Genomic DNA, 23,284 nt, shown 5'->3' on the forward strand with positions numbered 1-23,284 from the left:
AGGCTGTTTCTAATCTGGTCTCAGAGCTGTAATGCGTGTCTAAGCAGCAAATCAACTCCTTGAGACATGCTGTATCCTGCTCGTCCAAAGTTTTTGCCTCATCAGTGGCTCTACGTTGTCACGCCTGGCTGAGGTCGACTAACTTACAACCCGACATTAAGCAAAAGATTGAGGATTTACCATTTGATGGCCTTGGCCTGTTCCATGCCTCAACAGATGAGGTCCTTACATCTGTGGATGACGGTCATAAGAGAGCAAAACGTCTGGGTGTTTCCCAGCCAGCCTCTCAACAATTCAATAGACCTAAGCCCTGGAGACCCTCTTTCCAACGTCGTCAACGCTCTCCCAGACAACCTGACTATTGGAGGAAGAAGCCTCCACAACAGAAACAACCTTTCCAACAAAGGCCCCGTTCTCAACCTGCAAAGAAGTCTGCACAACAACCCAAGCAGTCTCTTTGACTTCCCTCTGTGTCCCATTCCACAAATGAATCCCCTCTATCACACACGTCTTCTCCTATTTTATTCAACCTGGAGCTTAATCACCACGGACTCTTGGGTGCTCACCATAATCCATCTCGGGTACGCAATCGAGTTCGTTTCACCACCTCACCACCATTACTTCACCGTTACCCCACCCTCCCCTCACCTCCAACAAGAGATTCTGGACTTGCTCCAAAAGAATGCCATAGAACCTGTTCCTCTTCAACATCGGGGGATGGGTTTCTACTCAAGATATTTCCTAGTGCCCAAGAGGGATGGGGGCAAGCGACCCATTCTGGATCTCAGGAGGCTAAACAAGCGGATAGCCTACAGGAAATTCTGAATGATCTCCCTTCAATCCATCCTTCCTCTAATTCCGCAGGACTCCTGGATGGCATCCCTGGATCACTAGGATGCTTATTTCCATGTGACCATCAGGCCTCAGCACCGCAAATATCTTTGCTTTGCCATGGGGCATCATCACAACCAGTATCGGTCTCTCCTGTTTGGGCTCTCCACTGCACCCAGAGTGTTTACAAAGTGCATGGCAGTAGTCGGTGCTGCCCTGCACCTCCGCAACATTCCAGTGTTCCCGTACATAGACGACTGGTTGCTCATTGCCCCTACAGCGCACCAGCTGGCGAGAAATCTCAAAACAACTCTCTCTCTTCTCGCCTCCTTGGGCCTTTGTGTGAATGTCACAAAATTGCACCTCACCCCAACTCAGGACTTGCTGTTCATAGGTGCTCGTCGCTGCACGTCTCCTCATCTTGTCTTCCTTCCAGAGGATCGTGCCCGAACCATTATGTCCCTGGCCCAGTTGGTCCGACATACCCCTATGCAGCCTGCAATCACCATACAATGTCTCCTGGGCCTCATGGCTGCGACCACATCGATCCTTCGATTTGCAAGTCTGCGCATGCAACATCTCCAGTTTTGGTTTGTTCTTGCCTACCATCCACACCTACAACCACAGAATACGGTTCTCACTATCCCTTAGAATGCTCTGCTTTCCCTAGCTTGGTGGACAGTACCAGACAATTTGCTTTGCGGGATGCCTTTCAATCTTCTTCCTCCATCTGTCATCATAACCACAGACGCCTCCAAGTGGGGATGGGGAGCCCACTTAGAGGACAAAACTGTCAGAGGTCTGTGGACTGTGGCCGAGAGGGCTATGCACATAAACTGCCTAGAACTCATTGCCGTGCACAGGGCCCTTCAAACGTTCCTTCCGTCTGTGAGGGATCGACACGTCCAGATCACAACAGACAATATGGCCACAGTGTTCTATGTGAACAAACAGGGCAGCATCAGATCTCTCCAGCTGTGCCACATAGCCATACTGCTCTGGGAATGGTGTATAAAAAACAACATCTACTTGACTGCCATACACCTTCCAGGCATAGAGAACGTCCTGGCCGACTCTCTCAGCAGAATTCGCATAGATGGCCACGAATCGTCCCTCAATCCACTCTACCAGCATCGCATTTTTGTTTGTTTCGGAACTCCCAAAATAGATGTCTTTGCTTCGAAGGACAATTTGAAATGCCCTCTCTTTTATACCAGGAGAGGCAACGATGCTTTCCTTCACATCTGGAGGTGTCCTCTGCATTATCTTTTTCCACCAACCCCTCTAATTACCTGATCACTACTCAAGATTGCTCGGGACGGCACAGACTGCATTCTGATAGCACCATGGTGGCCACAGCAACCCTGGTTCACAAGGCTTTTTTAGATGTCCTGCCACACTTACTGCCACCTTCCCCTAGCAGGCGATCTCCTCACCCAAGCTCACGGCCAGGTGCTGCACCACAACCCTCAAATTCTGGCCCTTACAGCTTGGAGAATTCATCCACATCCCTATCTTCAAGAGTAGCTGAGGTTATACTAAATGCTAGAAAGCCTTCCACCAGGCGTTCTTACCAGTGCAAGTGGAAGCGCTTCTGTTCCTTTGCATCATCCCAACATCTCCACCCAGAGTCTGTACCCCTGCCCTCAATCCTGGAATACCTACTGTCCTTGCAAGTGTCAGGTCTCAGCTACTCCTCTTTAAAGGTTCACCTTTCAGCCATTTCTGCTTTCCACGAACCTATTGATGGTCAGACTGTTTTTTCTCATAGGCTGTCCAAATCATTCCTAAGGGGCATGTTGCACCTTCACCCTCCAATCAAACTGTTTGTACCAGTTTGGAGTTTATCATTAGTGCTCTCACATCTTATGAAACCCCCGTTTGAACCCCTGGCCACCGTGGACCTTAGTCTGTTGTCTTGGAAGACTGCCTTATTGGTTGCTCTTACTTCTGGCAAACGGGCCAGTGACTTGTATGCCTTTCGCTCTGACTCTCCGTATACAGTCTTTCATAAGAACAAGGTGGTCTTAAGACCGGACCCTTCCTTCTTACCCAAAGTTGTGTCACAATTTTATCTGTCAACATCCACTTCGTTGCCAACATTTTTTCCTTATCCCAAGGACCCTGGGCCAAGAGCTCTACACGCCCTCGACGTCAGAAGAGCTTTGTCCTTTTACCTCTCTCGTACACAACCATTCCATAAGGACCCTAACTTGTTTGTGGCCTACGGCAATCCTCACAGAGGGCACAAAATTTCTACCCAGAGACTCTCTAAGTGGGTATCCAGTGCAATTCGGTTGTGTTACGAAGTTGCTAAGCAACCTTTACCTGAAGGCCTTAAAGCTCACTCTACTAGAGCGGTCTCAACGTCTTCGGCCTTCTTGCATGGTGTCTCCTTGGAGGACATCTGTGCTGCGGCATCATGGTCCTCACCGTCCATGTTCGTCTCCCATTATGCCTTGAACGTTCGTGCCAGATGAGACGCCTCCTTCGGTCAAGCGGTCCTCAGGTCCATCTTCCACTAAAGTGACTGGTGAGTGCATTCGCTACTTTCTGACTTTTTAGATGTTGTGACGAATATTCTTTTTCTTGCCAGCACCCACCTCCGTGACCTTTAGCTGGCTACTCACCCATGTGTGGGACTGCACAGAGACCACAAAGAAGATAAACAGGTTGCTTACCTGTAAGTGATGATCTTCGAGTGGTCATCTGTGCAGTCACACATGCCCACCCAGCCTTCCCCGCTGCTGGCTTTCTCTGCCTTGATGTTTACCTCTGTAGAGTGTCAGTGGCGGCTGAAAGAAACTGAGTGGGAATGGCGCCTCCCCCTCGCTCCAGGCATGCGCAGTCGATGCCTGCTCCCCAGAGCGAGTGGGAAGAGCGCCAAAAAGCGCTCTAGACGAGCTATTAGAGACTCCGAGGTACGGATCCATTGCCTGCGGCAAGACCCATGTGTGTGACTGCACAGATGACCACTCGAAGATCATCACTTACAGGTAAGCAACCTGTTTTTCCCCTGTGACGCATTAGCCTGACCTGTTTTTCTCTACATCTGAAGATCAATTTTGGAGGAGATTACACCTGATGACACCCAGCATAACCAATATCACTGAATAAACTCAGCCAGATCTTTGGGTTGGGTTGCCTAGGAGCAGTCACTGTTTACTTATCTCCCTGCTTGCTCATGTCTTTTGAGGTGGGGACCACTGGCCTCTTTAAGGTGCCTGCTGCTGGCCAGAGGGTAATGGGCAGGTAAGCAAGTGGCAACAGCTACATCTTAGCACTTATTGCTAACCTGATTACCTAGGGAGGTGAGTAACTAAGTCATGCAGGCAAGAGCACCCACTCTTTCTCAGTGCAGTGGCAGGTCAACAGTGAGCCACCTCAGCACCTGCCCAATGACACTGACTCACCACTATGGAACGAATATTAACTGAATGGATTTCATTCTGATGAATTGGGGGGAAAGAACAATTAATATCCAATCAGCCTAGTCTAGGGGCTGTGGACCAGAACCTGTCCATCCAGGGCTCTTTTCCAGCCATGAACAACTGATTACCTTTATTGCCAGATGACAAATACTGTGCATTATGTCCCTGTATACTGTTCCAGTGTTAATGCATAATGGGTGGTGGAAGGGTGGGCATCAGGGAGATACTCTAAGGAAATATTGTAAGAGTGTTAATGTTTTAGCATGTTTGTATTTTAAGTAATTTGTATTTTGGATTTGCCTGAGACCGTTATAAAGTCTATATGGTATCTAGAATTATATTTTATGGCACACGTGGCCTGACCCAACAAAATGACATTTATGTCAGATCCAGCCCTCCTAACATATGAGTTGACACCTCTAGCCTAATCTGCTATTATATAGCCACTGGCTTGGTTTTAAAGTTTTATCAAAGGTATAGATATTTAATGAATCTTGAATTAGAAGTTAGGACAATAATTAATTCTGTGTGTGTGTGTGTGTGTTAAGCGCCATCAAGTCACTTCTGACATCTGGCAACCCTATGAACAAATAACCTCTGAAATGTCTTGCAAACTGAGCTCTTGCAAACTGAGGGCAATGGCTTCCTTTATTGAGCCAAACCATCTCATGTTAGGTCTTCCTCTTGTCCTGCTGCCTTCAACTTTTCTTAGCATTATTGTCTTTTCCAGTTACTTTTGTCTTCTCATTATGAGACCATTTTAGCTTCTAGGGAGAGTACAGACTTGATTTGATTTAGAACCCACTTACTTGTCTTTTTGTCAGTCCACGGTATCCATAATTCTCTCCTCCAATACCACATTTCAAATTAATCAGCTTTCTTCCTTTTCTTACAAAAACAAAAGTCTCCTATAAGAAAAAAACCCTTCTCCATATACAGTTGCAATATTTACTTATTTACAACATCTGTATCTTGCCATTCTATCCAATCAGGACCACCAAGCTTGCTGACAATTAAGATAAGCATGGTAAAATGCAACATAAAAACTGGAGCTAAGTATATAAAACACAAAACAGGAAATTGAAATGGCACATGTACACAATACGCATGCAGAAGCTGAGGCTGGGCACACAGAACCCAATAGAAGAAACTGGCAGATTCTGGCTGCTGATACTTGCATAACACTGGGTCAGAACCAAGTTCACAGTGAACAAAGTTATTTTTACACATTTTATCTGATATAGACTCAATGTGTTGTATTGCTCCGCCATGCATGCTCAGACTGACAGTTCCCTCAGCTCCAATCCCCTATCAAGTTTGGGCGTCAGGAGGACAAAAATGGGACAAGAATGAAGGTTGTTTTCACACACAGTGCCAAAAGTACTCTTCAGATTCCTCACAGCTTCTGTTGAAATATAAAATGTACAACTAATTTGTTCTGATATTCTCAGGGCTTTTTTTGAGCAAGAACGCAGTTCCGGTTGGCTTGGTGTTAGGGGGTGTGGCCTAATATGCAAATGAGTTTCTACTGGGCTTTTTCTACCAAAAAAGCCCTGTGCAAAATGATGGTGATGTTAGGGGGTGTGGCCTAATTTGCAAATAAGTTCCTGCTGGGCTTTTTCTGCAAAAAAAAAGGCCCTGTATATTCTTAAGCCAATAAAGGTTGACTTGACTATAAAACCTATAATTGGCTGATTGTACATTCACTCTTAAAACTGTTCCCTTCTGCTGTCTATTCTGCCTTTACAAAATTCACATGTTCGCATAAATAGCATGGGAAGGGCTCAAAGCCATGAATGAAAGACTTGAATCTGATAGCTATACTCATGTTTACCATCCCTAGCACCACAGATAATAGAAATCAGCACTAATAAAATAGTGTAAAACTTGTGCAAACAAAGACTTACATTGACTGCAGTTATTTAAGCACATTAACAGATTGCATATTGGCCACCCAGTTCCTCTGAATTGAGAAAAGGTACAAATACAGTAAGTAACTGTTAGTTCAGTTAAGTGGGAAGTCAGACTGGCTGAGTGGCAGAGCTGTAAGCTCAAAACCAGCCTGTGGCAGAAGAGCAGCCTGACACTGACTGGAAGAAAGTCAACTTGTAACAAACAATCCAGAATGCCTGAATATGCAGTAGCTATGGTTCATCTATGAAGAAACTGAGTAACCTCTACCTGATTCACTCTAGTGTTGTGTTCAAACAATAAATAGTTTGTTTAGCCCTGTGGGCTTGATGTGTATGATCTCAGAGAAAGAAGTGGACACACATTCAAACTAAGATCTCTATAAGGATCATTATCAATATCTATTAAAAACAGGCCTGTAGCCAGAAAATTTTAGGTGGGGGGACCGTGGGGCCCAAAATAATGTCAAATGATGTCACATTTTAACAAAAACGTAAAAAAGAGCTGCTTCCCCAACCCAGATACATGGTCCACTCTGTGCCTCCCTCGCTTATGTCAGTTTTGGTCCTGGGCTGGCTTGGGGAAGCTGAGGCCCCATGCTTTTGTGCCCTGTGCTGTTTCCACTCAGGGCGTTTGCGCCTACCTATCACACAGGCAGCAGCCTTGATGCTCACTTCTATGGCACACAAGACATAAGCTGTCAAGGCTGTCATCTCTTTGATTGCAGAATGCAGGTGCAGGCAGCCCTCATGTCCCTGATGCCTGCCCTTCCACTTCCACCACCTGTTATGCATTAGCACTGAGATGCTATACAGGGACATAATGCACAGCCTCTGTCATCTGGCAATGAAGGTAATGACCAGTTGCTTGCGGGACAGATAAAAGGCCTGGATGGCCCAGTTTTGCCCCATGAGCTGTGTGTTTAACACCCATGGGTTAAACCATATATTGAGAATAAGCAATGGACTAGAATGTATCTCAAATGAATTAGGTGTCAAAAGCCCCATTCAAATACATTGAGATTTCCTAACCCAAACATCAGCATTGCATTGTTCTTTTAAAGCTTTTCTGTAACCATAATTACTGAAAAATTGCCTCCTTTTAAAGACTAAAGGGATAGGTAGGTAATTTATTTATAGGTAGGTAATTTTATTTATATCCCGCCCTCCCCGCCGGAGCAGGGGATGTGGAATGGCATAGTATAGCCCAATCTTGTCAAATCTTGGAAGCAAGCAGGGTTACTACTTGAATGGGAGACTGCCAAGGAAGACTTTGCAGAGGAAGGCAATAGCAAACCTCCTCTGCTTAATCACTGTTCTTGCAGGGATCACCATAAATTTGCAGTGACTTGTCAGCACTTTATACATGCAAACAAAAATGAAAACTGAGCTGCTCAGGAGTTCTGTTGAATAGAACAGCAAAGCTTTGTGATTCACAACATGACCTTAAGGAGACAGCTTTTCAATGCCTGTTGGTAAAGGCAAGTAATTACTTAATTTTCTGTACATCTTTTTAAAAGAAAACTTAATGTCTTCAGATTGAACTAGCATAGAGAAAAATGCTAGTACATAACATTTTGTGCCTGATTTTGTCAAGTGGTGCTATCATTATGGGTGTAGTGCATTATTGGTCTAGATCTGTCAGCAAATTAGGCATTTGCTTGTCAGTTGCCTTTCTCTACTCTGAGCCAACTAGTCCTTTACCACTCTGCTGTCACATCTTATAACTCACACTGAGCTCTTGATACCTAGATAAGTGATTGTTTCAGCTTTCTTTCTACTTTAGCTGTGTGCCCAGATAATTTCAGCTATTGCCAGGCTTAACCTTTATTTCTGAGTGCTGTTGCATAGTGCAATGAAATATACATTATTTTCAAACTCATTCATTATAGCTGAAGATGAACCATCTGATTCTACCACCACCACCCTTTAGAACCAAAGTGGTTCATTTTTGAGGTTTCCTTTTATGGTGAACTTGCAAAGCAACTCCAACTTATCATTGGCAGTTCTGAGTACAGAAACTAGGATTTCTTTTGAAAGGTCCACTTTCAGAGACAGAATCCCAATCTGAGAGGGGCTACATGTTAAACCAGTAGCAGCAAAGTAATTCTCAATGAGGAAAATGATCGAGGAAATTCTGAGAACACTGCCAGTTTGACTATTGTTATATATCTAGTGAAATGTTTGTAAGTGTATATTTAGGCCAGCAGTGTCAAACATGCGTCCCAGGGGCTGAATCAGGCCCCCAAGCAACTGGCTCTTGTCTGCTTCCTTCTCTCTCTCTTGCGTCCTTCTGCACCTCAACTTACTTTGCGAGGCTTGCTCAATCACACAGGAGCTACAGAGCGAAACCTCGATTTTCTCCATTGGCTGAGACTCTCCCCCCTCCTGGTCCCCTGGGGAGGGAGGGAAAGAGCCAGAGCTTTCTTTGCCCAGTTCCCTGAATCCCACGGGAGAAATACAAAGAAAGCACCTTTAAGACCAACAAGTGCTAATGTTTTAAGTGTGTTTTAAGGTTTTTTTTAAAAAAAATCTTTTGTCATATTTGTCTCTATCCTTTAAAAAGTTTATTTCTCTGCTACCTAATCTTAAATAGGTACACACGTGGCCCAGCCCAACGTAGCCTGGCACGGCCCGACAAGGTCTCTTTTATGTAAGATCTGTCCCTCTTAACAAATGAGTTCGACACCCCTAATTTAGGCTAATATTTCATGTCCCATGAACATTGGATATACTTGATGCCACCCCCCCCCAAAAAAAAATCTATACATTCCAAACTTAAATTTCATACTCATGAAATAACTTCTTGAAGCAACAGCCTGTTGTGCATCCTCCTGAAGGTCATCAGAAAGACCACCATGATGATAGCTTTGTGATTTTACTTTTAAAACATTTCATGGTACCTTAGAATCTTCCAGTGGCAATTATAGGATGCAACACTGGAAAGCTGTTTACTCTGCTGCAGCTAAAAGCAGCCCCTAAAGCTGAACTGCCCCAGGACAATAATACTACATGTTTATTTATATATTAAATTCCATTTGTGTTCTTCTTCCAAATGGTGTTGCTAATTGCATGCTGGCAGCAATGAGACAATTTGCAGGTTTTTGATTGTAGGCTGCACTTGAATTTAAGGCCCCAGAAGGAGCTGGCAAAGCTATAGGGGATTTGCGAAATAAATCAGTATCTTTGTGGAATAGATCAGTATATTGCTTCTGTGAAACAGTGAACAGTTACACTGAGCTGCAGTTTGCTGTTCTTCTGGCTCCAGAATTATCATCCCATTGAGATAATGCAAACAATTCACACTGTACCTTCCATTGTTGACTTTGCACCTGCCCAAAAGGCTTCAAATTGCATTAGTTTCTGTTCAGTTTATGAGGATTTCCTTTGCAATCATAGAGAATTATCATGTTTCCAAATAGAGCATTCAACACTTTCATTATCTGGAAATGTACAAGGCAATTTGTTGGAATCTTGATTAGATGATATATCTGTGGTGTATTCACATCAAAACTGGTTTAAAATTGCCTCTTGAGGAGGATACTTCTTCATACAATGCAAAATTAATTTATTTGCTGCCACAAGATACACTGATAGGTAGTATTTTAGACAGCTTTAAAAGAGGATTAGTCAAGTTCTGTACATGGAAGGTATATCTGTCAGCAGTTATTGGCCATAATGGCTTAATAGAATCTTCATGTTCAGAAGCAGTAAACCCTTGAACATAATTTGTTGGGTTACAAAGGCCGTTATTGGTGTCTTGCCTTACTTGTGGGTATATGGTTGGTCACGGGAGGGGGAGGATGCAGGACAAAATGAACCTTTGGGCTATATGTTGTTATGTTCACTGATGGTTAATTTTGAATTGTGTATAGTGAGCCAAACTAGGACAGCATGATGGGTAGGTGGCTGGTTTTGCTTTGAAAGATCAATAATTTGTTCAATCACTTCATTTGCTACTACATTTCCTGATGTGTATTCTTCTCTAACTGGTCAAAAATTACATCCCAAACATCCCCTTGAACAAGCTAATTTATGACAGGGAGAGGGGAGACAAAATCCATTATTTATTTACTTCACTTATAGCCCACCTTTTTCGCTGAGCCTCCAGGCAAAGATTACACAATGTAATGACATAGCAAAGATGCCTGAGAACGTGACAAAAGACCACCCATAAAAATGCTGTATAGGACTAGCATTACAGATTTGGAGAACAATGAAAGCATAACATACCATAATGCAAAAAGTGGCGTACAAAGGTAGAAGAAGGTGATACATATAATAAACATTGCAATAGACTACAGGCCTATACCTTATAAAAACAATCTTCTGACTTTCCATTATACTATATTCTAATCCCTTAATAAAAATGTATCCTGAACATTTCTGTTTTGCACATTCTGTGAAATGGTAGAAGGGCCTTCCTGGCTTTCTGAGGCAGGCAGTTCCACAAGATGCAAGCCACCACAGAGAATGGGTGTGAACAGGCAGTTGCCTATTTTACCCATTTACAGGATGGCACCTTCAGAAGGCTTTGCTCAAATGCATGACTGTTGAACATGGCAAGAGAGGTTGTCCCACAGTTTTGTGGCTCCAAGGCCATTAAGAGATTTGTAGGTAGTTTGAATTGAATCCAGTAAAAGAAAAAGAAAAGGAAGGAAGGACGGACGGACGGACGGACGGACGGAGGGAAAGAGGAGGAGGAGATAGGATTTATACCCCACCTTTCACTCAATGTCTCAGAGCAGTTTAAAAGCTCTTTCCCTTCCTCTTCTCACAACAGACACCCTGTGAGGTAGGTAGGGCTGAGCCCTTTGAGAACTGCTCTTGAGAGAACATCTCTGAGAGAACTGTAGCTTGCCCAAGATCCCCAGCTGGCTGCATGTGAAGGAGTGGGATCAGACCTGGTTCTCCCAGATTAGAGTCCGCACTCTTAATCACTACGTCAAACTGGCTCTTAGGGAGCTTATATTTTTGTCCTGGGTTGCTGTATAATAAAAATAGTGTAGCTTGTAAGAGACTAATGTAGACTGTAGGACATGGTGTTTTCAAAGCAAGAGATGAACAAAGGTATTTTCTTGCCTCTGCATACCAACCCAGTCTTCCTTGATGGTCTGACAAGCTCAGCCTAGTCAGAACTATTCAGGCTGCTTGTTGTACAATAGTTATGTGTTTTTGATTGTTCATTCTCATCAAAACAATGAAAACACTTCTCCTTAAACTAGTAGCAGAGCCCATTCATGCTACTACTTAGTGACGAGCATATACTGATCATGGTGTTGCTAGCTCAGCGCTCACACACAACCCGTGCGACCATAAATTGGGGAATTTTCCTATAACAGCCTTACAGATCAATTTGAGTTATTTAGGCTGTCTGTTTCTTACTGTTCTCTTGGAAGCAATTATCGTGATTTCCCATAAGCAGAAAACATTCTGGAGTATTGTGTATTCTTTCTACACATATAACCCCTTAGAAAATAGAAATTTTGTCAGCTGGTATTATTGCTCTTTGGGTTCTCATAACAGAAGAAATAAGACTCAGTACAGACTGGAGAAAGCTGGTCCTGGAAAATCAGTTTGCTTGACAGGTGATGGAAACAAACATGCTCATAATAATACTTATTTGGAGACATTGATAAACTGTATTTTTGTTTTTCAGCTTGCTGTGGTAGTAAGCAATGAGGTCTGTGCTTGCTTTAGTACACTGCATTTGCTCATTTTGTCCCATTCCCTTTTATCTCAAAAATTATGTAATTAAATACCAATCCGGTGTGTAGCTTTGCAGTGTTGTTGTTCCATATGGCTGCCAACAGATAGCTGGAACACCATGGTTTAATTGGATATTCTTCCTAGATTGTCTAATAGTAATTAAAAAATTAGGTTGCTGTTACAAAGTATTGTTTTACCTATATTTTTCCTATATTTTTCACATAGGTAGTTACCAAACCGGTTGTTCTTTAAAACTAATAGGAATGTTCTTGTCTAATAAGGAATATTCAGTAATATATAAGTGGTAACAGTAGGAGCTATCTGAGTGGCTACTGTAATAATCATAACTAATATGGCCTCTGCAGATTAATAATTTCCTAATGTATGGATGGGAAATTCTCCCAAAATAGCCATTCACAAGAAAGTATGTCTCAAAAAAGAGTCACAACGTGTGTCTATTTATGAAAAGAATTGACTTTTTATGACATGTAGAGGTGTTCTGTTTAGAGTAGCTAACAATAGCTACAAAGAAATACTAATTGGAAGTTTAATTTAGAATAGAATGGTACTATACAGATCACAAGCATCACCTGAAGTGTTGATTCACACAGTCCTTTGTGTGCCTGCTTGTGTCCAGCCAATCATATGGACCACTGTCATGTTCAGTATTCAAAATGGTGGGGGGAGGTGTGTCTGACTGTGACAAGTAATGTGACTGGCCCTAGAAAATAGGATCCAGTCATTCTTAATACTTCTTAATATGTTTTTTATCAATTCCATTTCAAACACAGGGTTTTGGATACATAAAACATAGCCACACTTCTCCCGTATGTCTGGTATAGGGGATAGGAATAATTGAAAATCACTTTGTACATTAAGAGCACATTGTAAATTCTCAAAAAGATTACTGTGTTCATACGTTTTTCAGAAGACTATTGTGTCTCATACAATACATGACTTTTCTTTGCTTTTATTTCATTGGAGTCCAGATTCCAAATGGAGAAAGATCTGCGAGGATAGTCCATTACTCTGACAAATATAAGCATCTTTTAAAAACCATTTCTAGCTTTATGAAGGTATAAATTTGAACCAGTAGAGTCAGCTGTTTAGTTAGTGTTGTGTCCTAGGCTTAAATGGGAGAACTGTTACTTTTGGAGGGAACTGTTACTTTTGGAGGGAAGCTGAACAAGCCAAAGCTTGTACTCCACACCAGGGTTCCAGAGAAGGCCTAAGCATGCCCAATCAGGGGAAGGATTGAAACATAAGTAGCCAATCAACATCTAGGCTCATACTGTACCCTGATAGGCCCTTAGGGCCCTGTAAATAGCCAATCCATGTAGATAGTTAAGGACCAATCAGAAGGGGGCAAGAATTGTATAAAAGAGCGGGAAGTTTGAATAGAGCTCAGTCTGTGTGTGTGTTCCTGAAGTAAAGCTTGCTGAAATCACTCTCCGACTCTGGTCTCTTACTGCGCCAACCCCAGTACTTTACAGTTAGGCTGTAAGGCAGGAAGACCGCACAGGTGGTGAAACAGCCTAAACCAGGGGTGTCATAAAATGTAATTCCAGTTAGAGGAGATATAAACTTTATAAAGAACACAGACGAACACAACTCAAGACATTATTTCTTTGAACTCAAAATACAAACATGCTTAAAAGTCTTGCAATGTTTTGTTTAAAATGGAATGGTGGAGGAATAGTGGGATTTGGCAACGCAATTTTTTAAATAAAACATGAAGAAAAAGCACAAGGATCACAGCAGAAACTAAAAATATAAAATACTCTGAGCCTGGGAAAACAATGAAATTGCACTGCAAGCTTCGCCTTCCCACCCCTCCTTCTGCTCAAATTGGCAATGACTCTCCAATGTAATATCCAACTTTGGCTGTGGGTTCCCAGTTTAGAATACTCACTAGGTCAGGACCATTCATCAGAGACAATCTGGCTCAAAGCCAGGAGCAAGGAAACAACTTCAGGAAGCATGAGTTTCAGCTGACTATAGAACGCTGAAGGTGAAACTATTGCCACTCCATTGAAACACATTGCAGCACAGACAACGTTGCAAGGAAAACATGGAATGGATTTTCCATTAAAGTCTCTGGACTCTATCTGTCTGGGCACAGAGACCTTTATAGAAAATCCATTCCATGTTTTCCTTGGAGCTTTGCTTCCTGCTGCAGCCAGCAAAGACAAGGCTGAAATAGCAGGGAATTTCATCAGCTGTAGAGCTTCAAAGGCTGAGGACAGGAGTGGGGGAGGGGGAAAGAGTCCCATTGGCCTGATTAAATCCCTGGGCTTGCTGGGTATAGCACACAGGATGGACATTTGACACCCCTTGCCTAAACTATCAATCTAGATTTACCTTTTCGTGATGGCTTTTGTTTCATAAAGTTCTTCAGATGACGTCAGGTTTAGAGTAAGATCCATCACGTGTTGATGACCATTTTCTTTTCGGAGCCTGCTCCACCTGTCCCCTCCAAGCTACTTTGTACAGCTTGGTTCTTACGGTTTAAACAATATAAAGTGATAAAAACAGAAATTCAGACAAGTTGTACTTTAACAAAAAATGAGGAAGCATCAAACTCTTTAGTGAAGTTTAATTTTGGAATTCTTTAGGAATATTGTTTGTATGTACCTGCCTAAATAGAGCAGACGGCAGATTACAAAATACTGGAAAAACAAGTCCCAGAAGGCTGCACCTGAGCAGTAGACAACTAACAAAAATAAAGCAAGGATGGTATTGAGATCCAGATGGATGCAAAGTAAGCTTAATAAAAGTCTAATTTCAACATCTCTGAGAAAATCTGAAAATACTTATTTTCAGTTTCTTACGGCGTTTTGACAGCTATCTCATTTTACATAAGAAATATAATGCTTCTGGTGTTAGCTACTGTAATATAACAAGGACCAATTAACTGATGCTAAGGGGAATTGTTAAGAGACATATTGCCTTCTAATTGAGTCTTCCTGTTTGCTTTGTATCACAATTAATTCCATTTTGTAGTGGCCAAGCTTTAAGAACTGGCATACACTTGACATTTTCTCATAATCATTACCATATTCCTCCTCTGAAGCACTGTTTTGATTAAATACTGAGAAAGCTATGCTAAAACATCTATTAAAACATGCTACAGAGTCAAATGTCCATTGTCTTGAACTCAAGACTAGTAATTGAAAGAATGATTTGCAGTTGATTTCTTTGAAGTTAAAAGTGTGATACATACTTCAACTGGTTCCCCTCCTTCTGCCTTTTAAACTTTACAGAAGGGCTAATTTAGCAGAAGCATGAGTAATCACACATACAGGATAATTTATATTATTATAAAACAAATAGCAGATAATAGTAGGACCCAGAGGGCACTCTTCAAGTGTCAGGCTGGTTGTTTTGTTGTGCTGTGTGAACTGTGGTTTTCCTGGGAGGTGTGTCCCATAATAAATAGTGTGTTGTGATGGCTGCATAGATCTCTGATGCTCATTTGAACTGGGTTTCATAATTTGCTTCAGTTAATTACAATAATTCACATATGCACTCCTTCATTGACAGTTTATCCAGATTTCCTATTGTTATATAAATGAAAGAAGAGCAGTTCCTCATAGTACTTTACATTGAATGGAGAGTGGCCAGATCCTTGTTAATAAGATTCATCTCTAATTGTTGCTGTATAGCTTCCTGTCTCATATGGTTCAAAGAACATGCTGGTCATCTTACATATTGTGGTGTAGTTGTTTACTCATTGTTTAGCCTGCCTTTCAAAGGACTCAGGACAGTGTTCATGGTTCTCTACTCCCTCATTTTACCCACTGTTTCCCATCACTATTTTTTGAGTTTCACTCCACTCTTGTCAGATAATTTAGTCTGAGAAAGTATGACTGTTCCAAGGTTACCCAGTCAACTTTGTGGGCAAGCAGGGATTTGTACCTTGTTTCCCTGTCCTCATCTGACATTTGAACCCCTTTGAACTGCTACACCCCTTTACTTGTACATTATGAGCTGTAACATACCTGCCCTGTGCAAGCTTGTGATCCACCAGTCTGGCTCATCGAAATAGTGTGGGCTGCCAGGAAGTTAGAAACTACTGTTTTAGTTTTAGGTAAGCAGCAAAAACAGAAGGTTGTCCTTATATGTCTGGTTGCCTGCCTTTAGTTTGACAGATCCTAAGCAGTGTGGGCCGAAGCCCACATATTTGTCAAGCTGGTCAGAGATTTTTTTTGTACCTTCTCTTTGGAAAATGATTTTTATTAGTTTTCTTGAAGAGTCCATTCATAAATATATGCTACATCTAGATTTTGGGGTATGTTATTTTATCTGTAGGAAGTCACAAAATGGAAGATCATGGAATTAATAGGAAAATACATGCTCCCCATTTTTGAGCTCCTCTTTAAAAGCTAGAGCTTTGTGTATCTGGTGACTTTTGTGACAAAAGACTCAGGAAGTGTGTATGACTGAGCTGCCTGAGACAAAAGACTCAGGAAGTGTGTATGACTGAGCTGCCTGAATGTACAGTGGAGTCTGTAGCTACCTCATTTTAGGACACCTGTCAAGATAACTTTCAAAGAAGCACAGTAATAAATATAAAATCGTAACAGTTTTGTAATTCAGTGTTAACCACCTCATAAAGACTTTTAGTCACTTTGCATGCTCAGGTTATCTGAAGAGATCTAATAAACAATGGAGTCCATGGCCCTTTCTGCTTTTGTGTTTACTATGGCTCTCATCTCCCACCTCCATCGCTTTAAAAACCTGCTTCCATGTTCACTTGTGCGCTCACCTCACTCTCCCATCAGATTTTTAAATTCCTTCCAAACTGCACAGTAAATTCAGCTGGAAGAATTTCCAATTTCACAAGACATGGCCAGTGTGAAAGTAACCAATCAGGAGAAACCAGGGCTTTTTTCTTAGCTGGAATACAGCAGAATGCCGTTCCAGCTGGCCTGGGCAGCATTCTGGTTGCCTAAGCCAGCATTCTGGCTCAGCCCAGGCAGCTTTCCGGTGGCCTCCTGACATCCCACTGTCCTGCAGGGCTCAGGGGGCCCAGTCGCACTTGCGTAGAGGCCTCCCTACATCCTGCTGGTGTTACATGGCAGGCTTCCTAGTGAGTCAGCAGCTTTAAAGGTAAGTTGCTCTCATCGCCTTTCTTTCTGTTTCTTCCTTCGTTTTCCCCCTCCTTTCTTTCACTCCTTCCCTCCTTTTTCCTTCCTTCCTATTTCTTTTTCTTTTTTTCTCTGTCTATTTGTTTCCAACTATCTCCCCCTCCCTCCCTTTCATTCATTAATTCTTTCTGTGTCAGTCTTTCTTTTTCCCTATTTGCTTTATTTTCCACTCCCCCACTCTTTCTTTCTTTCTTTCTTTCTTTCTTTCTTTCTTTCTTTCTTTCTTTCTTTCTTTCTTTCTTTCTTTCTTTCTTTCTTTCTTTCTTTCTTTCTTTTCTTTCTTTCTCTCTTTCTTTCTCTCTTTCTTTCTTTCTCTTTCTCTCTCTCTCTCTCTCCCTTCCTTCCTTCCTTCCCCCTCTCTCTCGGAATTGCTCTGAGTCAGCTTTGTCTCTTAATGGACATGAGGACTAGTCCCTACTGAGTACTCTAACTTGGGAATCCTAACTTGGGGAACACCTTTAGATAGCCCAGGAGTGCAGTGTTCAACTGCCGGCTCCCGGGCATTGAAATAGACCTGGTGGAGGGGGGAGGGAGGAGGAGACTGGGGAGCAGGCAAACTAGATGTTTTCCTAGGGGGGGGAGGCCGAATTTGGCACCACCACCCTGCCGGCACCCTAGGCAACCACCAAGTTTGCCTAGTGGGCGAACCGCCCGAGTAAACCTCAACCAACTCGGCTCCTGTGAAAATCAGAAGTAAGCTGTGTATGGAGAATGGACCCATGGCTGCTATACTTTGGGTGGGCCAGGTTTTTTACAAGTACCCAAAAGAGAAATTGTCACAGACTCTATTATACATTGGACCTCTTCAGACAGCTCAGTCATACACATTTCCTGAGGTCTTTGTCACAAAAGTCACTGTAGCATAGGAGTAATTCTTATCTGAAGTCAAGCAAAATAAAAAAGGCAATTAAAATTAGATAGTTGTGGGGATCTCTTTAGGGGAGACAAAGAGTGAGCAAGCTGTGAACTGTGGTGGTTTTCATTGCTGCATTCAATCAGGTTAGCATCCTTCTCTTTCCCCAAGACAGACTGCAACTGAACCAGAAGTTATGAGCTAGATGCAGGAAATACTAGGTGGATTTTTACAAAGTTTTTAAGCAGAATGGCAGGCTTGATTTCAATAATGGTTACCTTATTGGCTTAAAAATCTGTGAGTCTATGATTACTTTAGAAAAGCAGATTCGCAATCAGTAATTTCCCTCATTCTGTTTTGTCTTCCTTTGTTATTTTATGGCTTAAATCCCTCAGTTTTGCAGATTTTCTGATATGAAGTGAATGCACAGACAGAGCTATAACAGAACTCCTTTTGTAGGTGTTAAAAGCAAAGTAATAATAACTGTGATTGACTGAATTCACACTAGCAGAACCAGTGGTTTCCTTTGTGAACTAACTTGGAAAGTAAATCTACCACTCTGTGGTTTACACCTTACCCACTACTAGCATAGTGTTAAATCTGATTTAATAAGTGTTTGAACATTCAGCAGTAGTTCCAAGTACTCCAGTGTTAGAGAAAACTGCAGAAAGCTATGAAATTGACTTGAGTAATCTTGAAGTACTGTATTTCAGGTGTTCTATATATCATATGGAAAGGAACTATGAGATAGCTACAATATTTTGTTCAACATTATTTGGAGGGAGGTAAACAAGAAGACAGTAGGAATGGCTAAAATCCAATAGAAATGTATGTACTGTCGAAATGAACTCGCTGATATTACTTTTCTTGTATTCATCAGTTAGCTAAAACAAGAAGAGGCTAATAAAAACAAATTTGTGGGGAGCAGGCTCATCAGTAGCATGTTCAAAGCCAGTATACCTTTGTATACCAGTTGCTAGAGGTAACAGTAGGTGGATGCTTTGACTTCTGTGTTCCTGCTTGTGTGTGTTTGGAGGCATCTGGCTGACTTCTGTAGGAGACAGAATGCTTGACCTGATGGGTCTTTGGTCTGATTCAGCAGGTTCTTATATTACTGTGGGGATAAAAATCAACATAAAACTAAGATGTATATGCAAATGCATACAGACTGAGAGCCTCCGATTTATCTGAAGTTGTCAAAAAAAGAGGATCTAAATGGATAAATGTAAAGTAAAATATCTGCGATAGCATCTTGCTTTCAGAGTCTTGTGGATGGATGGGAAATTACTCTTCCTAGCTTATTGTGCTACCTTATAGAATTCTTTGTAGCCTAGCTCTGTAAATGATTTCTCTAGAGGTTGCTGTTTGGTCTGAACAAAAAAAAAACATCTTTGTGTTATTTATGTAATATGGGAATACTAACAGAGAAGGCTGCCTTTTAGCGTGATCTATGGCTCAAAGTCATGTATCTATGTGTCATGAGCTGTGGGGAAGCATTGTTGTATTGGCCATGACAAGTAACATATGGAATCCATATTCATCTATAGCATGGAATCCAGGAATGCATCTCATTTATTAATATTAGAATTGTATTTTCTCCTTTTTTGGGGACTAGAAACAGAGAAGATAGGGCTGGAGGCTGGAAATGGGTTGCCATCTTGGAAATTCAATGACCAGCTCTTTCCCTGTGATGTGTGTGGAAAAGTGTTTGGCCGACAGCAGACGTTGTCCCGACATCTCTCCCTGCACACAGGTAACACTTTTTAAAAAATAGTAGTCTTGGGCAGTTTCAATATATTTTTCATGGCAATAAGAAACATTCCTTTGCATTTTTTAAAGTGGATTGTGGTATGACAGGAATGAGCCTGGACTGAGACCCAGGTTTACATACTCCCTGCTTCTCCTTCCTATTCCTGCTTCCTTCTATCCACTGGGATTCTATCCTTCCCTTACTGGTCTGTGACAACTCATAGTTTGCTGTTAAATCCAAACTGGCAAACTGAATATGGTTTGCATTTGATTTGAGCTTGCCCTGCAGATCAGAACTACAACCTATTATTTGATCCTTGTTTGCAATTCTGCTTTGCAGGGCAAGCACAAATCATAATTTGCCAGTTGAGAACTATAATTTGCCAATAACCAAGAAGGGAGGAAATGAAACACAGCATGGGAGGGGAGAAAGGTAGCCAGCAAGCCTTAAGGCTCATTCCGGGCTTAATGCATAGCACCAGACTATAGTTGTGTTGAACCAGGCTTATGGGATTCTAGCTAAACACCATAGCTAAAATGTACCTGTGTTTAGTTTCTGTGAAAGGCCCTATATGCTCCTGAGGAATACTGACTGGGCCCGTGTCAACTATCAGACCAGCTTAGGAGGTTTAGAATGAAGTTGGTCTATACCAGGTCTCCTGTCTCACTTCTCCAAATAACCCTATAGGAAAGCTAGTAGCTGACTAAGACCTAAAATGATTTGATTCATGGCATTCGATTCACAGCATCTTTACATGTGCTGTTGCACAATATTGCTAATTTCTTGAGCAAGAGGGCATGAATTCCTGGATGCAGTTCTATGTCTAATGTAGATGAAAGTTTCAGTCTTTCTTAATTTGGTGTTGCCTAAATGATGCATATGCATTGCATCATCCTGCTGGATGAGAGTTGCACTGTGTGTTGTTCCCTCTCCTCCCACCCCCTGCGCAATAACCAGATCACCCTTGCTGAATTGGACTACTTAATGTTCATGTTAAACTAATGTTTGACCCTATAAGATAGAGTTAAATTTCATTTGCTCTCTGTGGTTTTTTTTAAGAGTTAATGGAGGATGCTTCTTTCCCTATTGTTTGGATTCACAGACAGTCTGGCCTGACATTCATTGTAACATTCAACTAGATTTGCCAACAAAATTAGTGCAATCAGTAGATGTGCAGTCCAAAAATATAGGGGAAAAATGAAGTTCATAAATAACACCATAGTTCTGCTGAAGTCTGACCATATGCCATGGTAAATACTTAGTAATATAACTTTTCTGCAGAGGAAAGAGAGCAGATTTAGTAGTGAGGTCAGCTAATCCAAGTCATTTGCAATCTTGCACACTTTTCAGTCTCAAATAAATTGTTACAAAATACCAAATGTGATTATATGACCATAGATGATCCCATTTTGCTCTCTGTCCTTATGTCCAGTGAAAGATCCTGAAGGATTTATTAAGTAGAATAATGAGTAGGATAAAAGGAAGTACTTTTTCACCCAAAGGGTGATTAACATGTGGAATTCACTGCCACAGGAGGTGGTGGCGTCCACAAGCATAGCCACCTTCAAGAAGGGGTTAGATAAAAATATGGAGCAGAGGTCCATCAGTGGCTATTAGCCACAGTGTGTGTGTGTGTGTGTGTGTGTGTGTGTGTGTGTGTGTATATATATATATATATATATATATATATATTTGGCCGCTGTGTTGGACTGGATGGGCCATTGGCCTGATCTAACATGGCTTCTCTTATGTTCTTATGTTCTTTATAGTTATAGATAAATTTGATTTGTTTTAGTGTTTTAGTCACTTTTGCAGTCTCTAGCATAGCCACAGGGCCAGATCTAGGGGGGGCAGAGGTGGGTGCTTGCCCTGGGCGCCGAAAGTGGGGGGGCGCCAAATTGGGTATGGAGCCCATTGTATTCTATGGGACCATAAAATAGAATAACCCATAAGGGGGTGCCATTTTTTGATTTTGCTCCCCCTCAAAAAACATGTAGATCCAGTCCTGCATAGCCATATTGTAAGAAGGAAAAAATAAGCTTTTCTTTAGTGGTAATTTCTTAAAATCAGAGCTGCTTTTGAGGAGGAACACAGTCCCAGCTGGCTTGGCATCAGGGGTGTGGCCTAATAGGCAAATGAGTTCCTGCTGGGCTTTTTCTACAAAAAAGCCCTGTGTGAAATCATGGTGATGTCAGAGGGTGTGGTCTGATATGCAAATGAGTTTGTGTTGGGCTTTTTCTTTTTAAAAAATTGCTTAAAGTTAATCCACAAACCTCATAGTTTCCCAATAGTTTCCCCCATGTTGTTTTTCCTGAATTGTCCCCAGGTGGGACAGTTTGGAGGTAGGGGCTGCACATTTAGCCCAACAGTACCTATGTACTGCTCAGTACTGTTTCAGTTCAGAAAAATTGAGAGCCCAGACATGACATTAAAAAACTGTATAATTTTGTTCAGCTCTGAGACTGCATTCCTAATTTCCACAAAAGGGCCCTTGGAGAATCCAATGGTATTGGCTAAAATACAAATTCTGTGAGTTTGTAGATTTGCAGTCTCTGAATATAATGTCAGGCGATTCCTACTGTGAGCCATCAATTTTTAAACATTAGAAAATAATTTTTAAACACTAGAACTGTATGGCAAATTCAGCCTTTAATGTTCGTAGGGAAAAGACAAGGAAAACATGAATAGAGCAGTGAACCCATCTAGAAGCAGTCTTACTGTGTTCAGTCCAATCTACTATTCCTTTTCAGGAGCAAGTGCAGAAAAAACAGTTTTCCAGGGTTTCAGGATATGTGTGGTGCTCATTGGCTGACCCTTTGTGATGTCATCAAGAACATCACACCACCCCCAAACCCCAGAACAGTTGTATTTTTGAAAAGTGACAAATGAATCAATGTTTATATAGCATTTAAATATCAGAACGGTAAACCTAAAGCAGTACTGAAAACTGGGATGCTCTGCAAACTTTTTGTGTGTGGGGGGGTACATTTCTCATCACCCTTAGAAAGGATTCAGTTTATTAACTCCATCCTTTTATTAAGTCCATCCTTTTTGCTGCAAAACAATTAAACACTGAACTTTCACATAAATCTCTCCTAAGACTTGACTCTTTTCAGGGCTTTTTTTTAGCAGGAACGCATAGGAATGTAGTTCTGGCTGGGTTGGCATCAGGGGGCGTGACCTAATATGCAAATAAGTTCCTGTAGGAAAAGCCCTGTGTGAAACAATGGTGATGTCAGGGGATGTGGCCTGATATGCAAATAAACTCCTGCTAGGCTTTTTTGTAGCATTGACTCTTTTGAGTATTGTTAGCCACCACAAGTACAGTGGTGTTGCAACACAGGCACCATAACTGGATTATATTTACTGTTCTGAAAGCCTGCTAAACTCCTTATATAAATTCTTTTATATTATACTTCCAAGGTCTAGACGCTTGGAGCTTTCCCACAATATGAGGGGAACATGTGAATAGTTAAATGGAAGCTCTTGTTGAGCCATAAATAGTTTTTAAGTGTTGCAAGCTTCCAAAGCCAGAGGGATATAGTTAAACAATTAGTCTAATAAAAGGTAGCATTTCATCTGTACTCATGGTTTTACAATATAATATTCAATTTAAACATTTCCCATGAAGTTGCTGACATAGAAGTTTT

The 23,284-nt window shown here is 41.7% G+C and overlaps 1 protein-coding gene across 6 annotated transcripts in view; it reads left to right on the forward strand.

Annotated features, from left to right (window-relative positions):
- Positions 1-23,284, forward strand: part of ZNF827 (zinc finger protein 827) — a 205,797-nt gene that overhangs the window by 170,576 nt on the left and 11,937 nt on the right. For 4 of the 6 annotated variants that reach the window (XM_060246687.1, XM_060246688.1, XM_060246682.1 and 1 more), the window contains exon 9: positions 19,500-19,637. The exons of the other annotated variants lie outside the window; for them this stretch is intronic. In XM_060246687.1, coding sequence (XP_060102670.1) covers positions 19,500-19,637 — 138 coding nt within the window. The remainder of the gene's footprint in view (positions 1-19,499; positions 19,638-23,284) is intronic. 6 annotated transcript variants of the gene reach the window in all.

Source organism: Heteronotia binoei, chromosome 9 (assembly GCF_032191835.1).
Source record: "Heteronotia binoei isolate CCM8104 ecotype False Entrance Well chromosome 9, APGP_CSIRO_Hbin_v1, whole genome shotgun sequence".
NCBI classification, from domain to species: Eukaryota; Metazoa; Chordata; class Lepidosauria; order Squamata; family Gekkonidae; genus Heteronotia; species Heteronotia binoei.